General features: G+C 37.3%; 1 protein-coding gene across 1 annotated transcript; it reads left to right on the top strand.

The window, feature by feature from the left end:
* Positions 1 to 327: 327 nt before the first annotated feature.
* Positions 328 to 7,481, top strand: LOC136883472 (pescadillo homolog). The gene has a single exon (XM_067155787.2). The coding sequence runs from the start codon at positions 426 to 428 to the stop codon at positions 2,199 to 2,201; it is 1,776 nt and encodes a 591-aa protein (XP_067011888.2). The 5' UTR covers positions 328 to 425; the 3' UTR covers positions 2,202 to 7,481.
* The last annotated feature ends 3,634 nt before the right edge of the window (positions 7,482 to 11,115 follow it).

Below are 11,115 nucleotides of genomic sequence, written 5' to 3'. Positions count from 1 at the left end.
TTTAACTATTCTAAGAATGAACGAACATGGTAATTTGGATACCAACATGGACTAGAAGATATCATGTAGATTTGGTACGAAAACAAATATGATTATCTTACTTGGAAGATACTCCTGTGCTGTATTGTGATGGATTTACATATATTTTGAAATATAGTGAGATATTAAACAATTTTAGAATAACTAACTTAAATGCGGTCGTTTTTATTAACTGTTCTTTGTTTTCGAATAGTAATATTCAATATTGTTGGACGAATGCTTTTGTAGATGATTCGCCAGAAATTGTGTAGTCTTCATCTTGCATATTCTTTGCACACAGTCGTGGAACATACCGAACATAACCAAACATTTGCGGATTTGTCGATTGCACGTGTAGAGTGAATTGAAGTTGAGTTGTGGTGTTATACTTTTCTTAAGTATTAATAATGGTGGCTAAGCGAAAGAAGAAGTATGAGTCAGGTGAAGGATCCAAGTATATTACGAGGAATGCTGCTCTCAAACTGCTGCAACTCTCTCTGCGAGATTTTCGAAAACTCTGCATATTGAAAGGTATATACCCCAGAGAACCAAGGAATAGGAAAAGGGCGCAGAAAGGTGACACTTCAATTAAAACTCTGTACCAGAGGAAGGACATTCAGTTTTTGATGCATGAGCCTATGATATGGAAGATTCGGGAGTTCAAAATATTTGAAAGAAAGGTTGGAAGAGCAAGGGCATTGAGGGATTTCGAAGCCATGAAGCGATATCTTAATAATCACCCAACTCTGAAACTAGATCATATTGTGAAGGAAAGGTACCCAACGTTTATAGACGCAATTCGCGACTTGGATGATTGTCTTACTCTCTGCTTCTTGTTTTCCACATTCCCGTCAATAAAGCATGTACCTCGAGATCAGTCCATTTTATGTCGTCGGCTCACAGTAGAATTTTTGCACGCAGTTATTGCCGGCAAAATGCTAAGAAAAGTGTTTATCTCTATAAAAGGTTATTACTACCAGGCAGAGATCAAAGGGCAGACTGTTAATTGGATTGTACCCCATCACTTCTCCTTTGAGCCCCAGTCCAAAGAAGAAGTGGATTTCCGTGTGATGTCTGTGTTCGTTGAGTTCTATACTGTCATGCTTGGTTTCATAAACTTTCGTCTCTATCATAGTCTCGGCCTTGTGTATCCCCCCAAGTTTGAAATCAGCTCTGGTGACGACTCTAAGGAACTCGTAGACGAAGAATCGTATGTAGCTGAACGTATTGCTGCATTGAATGTGCCACTCGCTCGTGCTGCAAGTATTGCTGCAGAAGAAGACGACACCCAGTTGGACCATTTTCCCTCAATAAGCGATCCCCAGAAGTTGGAAGAAGCAAAATTAGAGGCTGAAAAAGTAAGAAAACTGAAAACATTGTTCAAAGGTTTGAAATTTTTCTTGAACCGTGAAATTCCACGTGAACCGCTGGTGTTTATCCTGCGTTGCTTTGGTGGTGAGGTTTCTTGGGACAGGTTGTTATTTGTAGGTGCTACATTTGATGAATCAGATGAAAGCATCACACATCAGATCGTTGATAGGCCTAGCATTGAAACTCAATACTTGTCTAGATATTATGTTCAACCTCAGTGGGTATTTGACTCTGTCAATGCACGGGAACTCCTTCCAGTTGAGAAGTATTTCCTTGGGGTTGTGTTGCCGCCACATCTTTCACCGTTTGTTGACGAGAGCAAGAAGGATCAGTACATACCCCCAGAACTGAGAGAATTGCAGGATCCTTCTCTGAAGCAGCAAGAGCAAGCTGAGGAGGATTCGGAGGGTTCAGTTGAAGATGAAGAGATTGGAGAAAATTCAAATGAGGAAGATGAAGAAGAAGAAGAAAAGGAGGAGGATGTAGAAGTGATTCCTAAAGAAGAAAAAGATGAACTTGATGACAAACAAAAGAAGAAGAAACTCATGTCTGTTACTGCAGGAACCATTGCAGTCGAGGATCCCCGAGAGAAGACCCAGCAAGAAAGACAGGAATACAAGCTTCGAGAAAAGATGATACAAAAGAAGCATCGCAACCTGTATCGCAGCATGATGAAGAGTAAACTGGAGCGAAAGAAGGAAATCTGGTTACTACGTAAGAAAAGACGGTTGCATGAGGAGGAAGAAAAAGCAAAGAGGAAAGCTGAGAAGAAACTCAAGCGTAAGACTAATAAACAGGAAGTTCCACTTTAATGTCGTGTAACCCAACTGGTTGATTTTGTAAATTGTCATGGCTGATTGTAGGTATTCGTTGTTGAAACAGTAATAAATTGTCACTCGACTTTGAATGCAAAAGAGTTATTAATGTATAAAATATAATCAATGCTTATTGGGGCAGAGATGTTCTCACAATTTAAGTTTCTCATAATATATTTTTCTGGCTGATAATGTTGGGGGCGGGAAATTATTTCGCAGAGGTATGTCTCCTGTACAGTAAGCTTTACTGGTCACCCGCTGCCAGTTTGTGGCGTTTATTTTATAACTGTTAGGTTTTCAGTATTCCAAAACTAATTTTGATTAAATACATGTTTAAACTATCTGGAAAAGAAAACCTGTTAACAGAATTATACTAATTTTAATTAATTAATTTCTTTTTTTTTTTCAGGTAGACTATAATTCTGTTATCATATGTTTCTTTTTCAGATAGTTCATACATTTATTTATTCAAAATTAGTTTTGGCAGACTGAAGAACCTTACATTTATAAATTAACTGTGTCAAAACTAAAAAGAGATGGCTTCAAATAAAACCCCCCCCAAAAAAAAAAAAATTGTACCACGTCCCATGTTAGACCACTGTGGCTCTTGAACTTTAACTAGACTCTGGATTTTAGGCTAAATGCCTATTTTTTTATTTATTTTTTTAAATTTTGTGCTAAACTAAAACTAATGAAATATGTTCACATTTAGTAGCAGATTTGTGATGTCTTAAGGTGACTTGTTTGTGAACATCATAGGCAATGCTCCAATATTTGTATACATTCATGGTACTCCTGCTACTGAATTTTAGAATGCACAAGGTTATAATTGTTATGATAATTTCACTATACCTTTAGAAGCATTTTAAACCCATACAAGTTGTGCTTTCCCAAAAATTACTTTTGTTATACCTTATTTAATCTTCTGTAAAAATTTATGGAAACTAATGTCAGTCAGTCCAGCCATTCTGTCCAGTTAATATCCTTTTTTTTTTTTTTTTTAACTGAAAGGTTGTCATGCACAGATTTGTCATCGGGTACTATAAATCACTTAACTTTTGCCTTCCTCAAATTATTTGATTTTTTCAATTTTTTTTGTCTCTTTGAAGCAATCATATCTTTGGTTCTAATTGAGGTACGGAGTTCATTTTGGCCTAAGAACACTCAGTGGATCAAGCTCTTTCATTTCAGCTCTTAACTGTTCAAATTGGTTGATTCTGAGGAAAGTTATGAGTGCACATTCAGTTTGATATCTCAGTTCTTCAAACTTTTTTCTCATTGAAGCAATCATATCTTTCGTTCTAATTGAGGTATGCAGTTTTTTTTTTCTTTTCTAAAAACACTCAGTGGATCAAGCGCTTTCTTTTGAGGTAATAACTACTTAAAGCGGTAGATTCTGAGAAAAGAGTACCGGTACATTTGTCTCCATGACGAAGATCTTTGAAGGACTTTTTAACAGTTCAGCGCGTAGTGTTGTTCCAAGGAATATTTAATTCAATTTCTTTGTGTGATGTATTTTCAAGTGTTTTGTTGACATAATATTACATTCTATTACCACAGCAGATCATGTGCTTTATTTCATTAACTCGAAACTTTGCAAATACATCCGTGAGGATAGTAACGAACAAGACCATACTTTGTACATTGCAGGCGGAGCCAGCGGGAAACTGCTTGTGAGTTTTTATAACGTTCAATAAATTTTGTCATTTCATGGATTCTCGCAAATGGAGTGAATTTTTTCATAATCTGGTCTTAAAAGTGGATTATTATTGCATATCTAGTGTGTGAGAATTTTATAGTGTGAATTTTTATATTTACAAACAAGAAAATATTGAATATTGTCAGTGGTTAGTCCTAACTAAATATGGAAAGTATTTCATCTAGAACCTTGAAAATGGTCTGGCTAAGAGTTCTGTACAAAATTTCATCTCTCTATCTTCAGTAGTTTCTGAAATACATGTACCCATCATGAAGTGACAACATTTATTGAATGTTACAAAAACTCATTACATAAGGCGCGGTGAATGTAATTTTTTGGGAAAGCACAACTTGTATGCATTTAAAATACTTATAAAGTTACAGTGAAATTATCATAACAATTATAACCTTTTGCGTTCTGAACTTCAGTAGACCGGGCGAGTTGGCCGTGCGCGTAGAGGCGCGCGGCTGTGAGCTTGCATCCGGGAGATAAGGGGTTCGAATCCCACTGTCGGCAGCCCTGAAGATGGTTTTCCGTGCTTTCCCATTTTCACACCAGGCAAATGCTGGGGCTGTACCTTAATTAAGGGCACGGCCGCTTCCTTCCAACTCCTAGGCCATTCCTATCCCATCGTCGCCATAAGACCTATCTGTGTCGGTGCGACGTAAAGCCCCTAGCAAAAAAAAAAAAAAAAAAAAAAAAAAAAAAAAAAAAAAAAAAAAGAACTTCAGTAGCAGGAGTAGGCTTACCCTGAATGTAAGCAAATATTGGAGCATTTTCTACAGCGTTCGCGTACAAGTCCCCTTAAATGCCTGTTTAGTACTTTATGACCTGTTTTAAGAGATCAGAGCCAGAAAATGCCTATTTCTATTTAGTTATTATGTGTTTGTTTTAATTTTTTCATGCAGCGGTGGGTATTGTCCCTGAACTTGCTCCTCAGAGAACAATGCTCTCTTGTATGGCCTTACTCATTTACTTAAACAATGTTACTAACTACTGAAGCACTCATCATTGGTTAATGCATGTCCTGGATAGTGACAAAACCCATTTATCTAAAGGTGCGTCGACACCAAGATGTTTTCCAGTGTTAACCAACAATGTTCATGAATATTTTTGACTGTTAATGAACAAAATAGCGTGTTCGTTAACTTTTCGAGCATGTTGATAGACAGAACTTTTTATTAACATTTTATGTTCTTGTTAAATTTCGGTTTGCACGTGCTCAAGGACGCAATTAAAGCACACAAATTTGTAGCGCGTAACATGATGTTTTCTTATTTCTTCTAAAAATTGACTATCAAATCGCAAGTAAAAGTTCTAATATACAGTATTTGTAATTCTGTATATTCTTTTACCTGTTCTAATGTAGTTTCATTTCCAGCTTCGCTCCTCGCTGAATAACTTGATCTTCCATTATCACTTGTGTATCATCAAAGTATTACTATCGTAACTAGGTTAAATGAAGATACCTTGGCCAATCCCTTGAGATTGTTGTATAAAGCTTGAAACACTTCAGGCACAATAACTGAAATTGTTTGCTTTGATACTCGAGACAAATATATATAAGTGAAATGTCAGAGTCACCAGTTGCTAGGAATCTTAAAGTTATACCTATAAAAAGAAATAGCCTGTCATTAGTGGAGCTGGCTTTCCGATAATCTGTATCACTTCTTGCAATTTCAGACCCAGTTACTGTCAACAAGACCTGAAAGTCATGTGGGGGCATTCTCAAGAAAATTTTGAAAGCCTGCTGCATCATGAATTAAAAGTTCTGTCATGAATGTTCTCTCCAAACTTAATTCTAAACACCTTTCCAATATTTTTCTTTGCCACACCTGGCATCTATTTTCTTCTTCCTGACCCTAAGCATCGCAACCTCACAAACAACTTTTCTGGTGTGGACATAATGTTGAAGAAGTTTGATAAATGTTTATTAACTTTGGTGTGAACTAGCTGTAATATGTGAGGGGTGCTTCTTGACGGGATTGCCACTGTTTTGTGGCAGACCATTGGTCTAATTGTTAACGAGTTTTTATTGTTCCCTACTTGGCATTGCATTCTGGGAGTGACACCATATTGAATTAATAATAATAAGTAAACTCGTGGTGGTGCAGCTCTTTTGTGGCACGCATGTACCAATTTCAAGCCCATACCAGCCCTCATGCCATTCTTAAATTTCTGGCAGTAATGGGAATCAAACCCAGGCCCCCAAGCACGGTATACTAACCGTTACGCTACGGAGGTGGACAATAATAATGTGCCTTCTGGCTGCCTGTTCTGTTTTAGTCTAGGCCTACAAGATGGCAGAGTAAAGTGAATCTTTCTTGGGTGTCTATGGCTGAATTTTGTGAGGTAAACACCAAACGTGTCACCAGCTGACTTCTTCCCGTCCTTTAAAAATCGAACTACCTCTGCCTGATTTGAACCAGCTAGCTTAGTACTACCACTGATCTACAGAGGCAGCATACCGTATTGAATTAATTTCAGTCAATAGTGGTGTCGTTCAGCTGGCTCAACAGTGGCCAGAAACATACACACAATACGAGGTAAGATTTATAAGATTCACCTTCCTAAATTGTGTATTTCAAGCTTAGGGACAATGCTGTAACTTACCTGTAATTGTTTTAGCCATTCACATGTTTATGCAGATAATGCCGAGTGATTTTGTTTCTGTTTGATTATTTTGGATTTCCTCTCCTTAGAAATACTTTATAATTAAATGAAGTTTGAAGGTAGGCCTAATGCCTTTGCGAGCAGTAAATTGTCAACAAAATGGAAAGGATTAAATAATATTAGGAATGTGACTGGTCTGTCCCCCCCACATTTCTGAAAACCATTTGTACACTCTTCTGGTTTATGGTGAGTTTATTATTACCTGTGGATCCAATGACCATATCATGAACATATACAGTATGTACAGTTGTCTTTGTAGTTGACTGTTGTATGACTTGGACTATGTCACCCGTAGCTGTGTTGAATAACAAAAGGGCTAATGAGGTCCCCTGGTAGCTCTCCTTTAGTTTGTGTTAGGCCGATATCTTTGAGTGTACAAACACTGATTGCCGCAATGTTGTAGGTCAGTATATTTTTGATCAGGATTCATGCTGGGGTGCCTTTCCTCGAGGTTTATGGATTTGATTAAATTAGCGCTGTCTGCATGTATCAATGTGAAAGTTGAGTTTGTGATTGTTCTGAGGGTGTAATTAAAAAAAAAAAGTAAATTCCTCAGATGTACAGTCTGTTTCTTGGCAAATGCATGTCTACTTTTTTGGGCTAGACGAGGTGTTGTACCTATCACTGATGGGTTATGTTTCTGTAAATGACTTCGCCTGGAAGCAGTCATAGATACTTGTTTTGTGATGAGCATGCCTAAGCTGCTCTGGATAAATAATACCACTCCAATGGAGAGTAAAGCAGTCCTTGTAGTGTGAGCAGGTTTATAAAAATATAATAGTGTGCATTCATTTTTGTATGCTAGCGCTTTGCTCTATATTTGTAAAACTGAAATTGTGACCAGTTTTCTTTGAAAAGAGTTTATATTGATTTTTGTTGAAACTCAAATAAAGTGTTGAAAAAGAGCTTTTCCTTTTTATAAATCTGAGAATAGCCTGAAAGTTTCCACCAAGTGTTTCTTGCTGGTATGAGGCAATTCCCCATGCTTATTATTAATGGTTTCTTAAGATTTGAATGTTTATATAAGTTATACAAGGAGAACAACGTAAAAAGTTCACGTCAAAAAACCCTTAAATCATTAAAGATATGGGAAATACGTTTTATTTCATACCATGATGTAATTGCCTTCTTCCCGTATCCAAAAGAGTATGGAAAATGACACTTTACCATCCTGTAATTACTTTGTTTCATTAGAAATTGTCTCTAATTGGTTGAACTCTAAACACGGATCGTCAGAGGAGCAATAAACTTAACCTTGTTGAATTACAGCACCGAGGTTCCGTACCTGTCTACATTCCCAGCTCGAGTAATCTGCCATCACAATCCTGACTAATGTATAGGTTATTCCATTTTCAACAGATAAATATTGTAGCCTATGTATCAAAAAGTTCATGTTACCTTCTTTAATCTAGGACAAGAGGACCATGTCTACAAATCTGGTAGCTTAGTCACTGTGTCCGCGTTCTGGAAAGTCAGGGAAAAATATTTTGGTCAGGGAAATAGACAAAAAATCTGTAAAATCAGAGAAATCTTCCTCAATGATGGATTTGAGGGGATATTTTTAGGCTGTAGTCTGTTGTAACCCTAGCTATTGTAGCATTTCTTTTTGGGTACTTTTTCACAAGAAGTGCGTAACAATTCTACAATTTTTGTTGTGCCCTAGTGTCATTTCTTTCAACCATTTTTATTTTATTCTTTTTTATTTCAGTTCTAGGATGCTTTCTTGAAACTCATGACAAGCAGTGTACATTTAATAAACTTTGGCCGGACAGTAAAGTGTTTCCCGAACTGAGTGGTTGGTTGGACATATTGGTAAATGATGCAACTTCAACGTATTGTGAAGTATGTTGTAAATCATTCAAACTTAGTAATATGGTAAACAAGCAGTCACTTCTCATGCTAAAGGACCTACTCATATAAAATATACAAAAGCTAAGTCTTCCCAGCCAACAATGTCTTTCTTTGCAAAGAATACCTCTACTCCATCTCCACTTAAAGATACACAGCCAGTAGTTAGCACTACATCCACAGCTACAAAGGAACAAACAGTGCCAGGAACAAGTCAAAGGAGTTGGACTTGCAGTGTGAAGAAAGATGATGTTACATCGGCTGAAGCCATATAGGCTCTCCAGGTTGTCACAGGAAAGATGTTTCTCAACCCTTTCGATGAAACCTCCGCGGCATTCGAAACAATGTTCCCAGACAGGAAAATTGCTCAAAACTTTACTATGGGCGAACTAAGGCTTCCTATGTTATAAATAATGGATTAGCCCCATATTTTAAAGAAAGTTTGCAAAATGACTTAAAACAGTGCTCTGACTACATTGTTTGTTTTGATGAATCTTCTTCTTTTTTTATGAGCGCATAGGATCACTTTAGTCAGTCCATCGTCCAGGTCTCTTTGAAGGGATTGTTCAGGCTTTGCGGTCCTCCCAGTACTTCTTCAAACGCTCCAATCTTCGTGCCCTTTCCTCGGTTGAAAATATGCGGGTTGTTGGTTTGTTTTGTGTAAGGGTAATGTATGTATGTTGGGTATTCAGCCCGAAGGCTGGTTTGATCCTCTGCAGCTCCGCCAACAGCTGTCATAAATAGCCTAGGCGTCACTGAAGAGGCGTTACAACAAGGAATTGGAATAGTGTATTTTTAGGCAGGGCAACTGCGGATCACTTATTAGATGGACTCTCCTTACCTTTAGGAAATATTTTGAAAGTCTCTATAGATGGGCCAAATGTTAACCTCAGTTTTATTAAAAAACGTGAAAATCATTTGCAAGTGCTAAACCCCGAGGTTAAATCTTTTCTAGGCATTTACAGTTTGCATACAGTGAATTGAGCCATGAAAACTGAGATCTCCAAAGTTGACTGGGACCTTTTGAAATTTTTCAGATCTCTGCACAATCTTCTTAAAGATAGCCCTGCTCGATGTGCTAAATATACAGACATAACAAGCACTGCATTTCTGTACAAGTTCACTACTAAAATGGATGCTGTGTTGATTAAGCTCTTAAAATATATGATCACATTGACAAATCTGTGAAAGAGTACAGTGAAGAAAAAAAAAAAAACAAACCAAACAACAACAACAGAAACCTTCAATACCTTAGAGAAGCCATGAAGAATCCACTATTTAAGGCAGAATTAAGTGCTCTTAGAAGTATTTTGCCAGATGTTGAACCTTTCCTCAGATGATTTCAAAGTCAGAAACCTATGGTGTCTACGACGGATTTGTCTTCAACCTTGAAAACTGTTTCGAATATCGACCTAGACTAATTGGAATTCATTATATCTGCCTTCATTAGAAACACAAGTTAATTACTTTTGATCTCAAGAGTGCTTAAAATCCACATGAAATAGTATTAGATTGCTGTGGTAAAATACTTTTATTTTCATATTTGGATTACTCTATTAATTAGTTGTACTTTGTTCCTTGGAAATGATAAGATAAGGTATGTTAGGTCTACACGTTACCTTTTAAACAATTTGTATATATATATATATATATGAAGTGCCCATCAGTGTAACGGTTTTTCCATAAATAATTGAAAAAAAGGAAGTGGAGAGAGAATTAGGCCAGCTATGGACATGGTGGAGGCTGGAATTTCCTTTTTTTTGTTCCTTGTAAAATATTCTGTTCGGCGAATTAACTTGCCGCTCAGTTTTTGTGAGTCAGAGAAATTTTTATTAGTAGGTCATGGAAAGTCAGGGAAACTTGACAGAACATTTCTGTGGACACTATGTTCACTGCCCTAAATAACGTTAATTTTTATGTTTTATTACACCATAACCCCCATGTACATAGCTCTTATGTATTTCATAGCAAGACGTGAACAACAAAAACAAGAAACAAGCAGACCTGGAGTAGCGTCAACAGCTGAGATAATGGAACTGTGCTATTAGAAGTCGGCTGCTCTCGACTCTTCCTGCACTCTCTCACTGCCCACTTGTGCTTAAGATGATATTAAAGGTTTTAAGTCATGCTATGTTATAGTGTGTATATAGCACGTGCCTTGGCTGCTTTGTTAGCGATTCATTACAAAGAGCCCAACCGCTGGCTTCAAGATGTTCCTTTGATTTTGAACATGATCACACATATGAATGTACATTGTCCATAACTCTTAATTCAGGGTATCATTTATTCAAAATTCTTTCTGCCATTGCAGATTGCCATAAGATAAAGAATACCCATTACAACAAAAGGAAGTTAAAACTTGAAGAAATTGTTAAATTATTCAATAAATTGATTTTCCTATAAACAATATAAATATACATACATAAACATCCTCCTCTGCGAACCATGTGACCTTGCCGCGGTGGGGAGGCTTGTATGTCCCAATGATGCAGATAGCCGAGCCGCAGGTGCAACCATATCGGATGGGTATCTGTTGAGAGGCCAGACTAACGAATGGTTCATCGAAAGGGGGGTAGCAGCCTTTCGGTAGTTGCAAGGATGGCAGTCTAGATGATTGACTGATATGGCCGTGTAATAATACTCAACATGGCTTAGCTGTGTTGATACTGCTACACGGCTGAAAGCATCGGG

Source organism: Anabrus simplex, chromosome 11 (genome assembly GCF_040414725.1).
Source record: "Anabrus simplex isolate iqAnaSimp1 chromosome 11, ASM4041472v1, whole genome shotgun sequence".
In the NCBI taxonomy this organism is placed as follows: Eukaryota; Metazoa; Arthropoda; class Insecta; order Orthoptera; family Tettigoniidae; genus Anabrus; species Anabrus simplex.
This window is presented reverse-complemented; position numbering and strand designations above follow the sequence as displayed.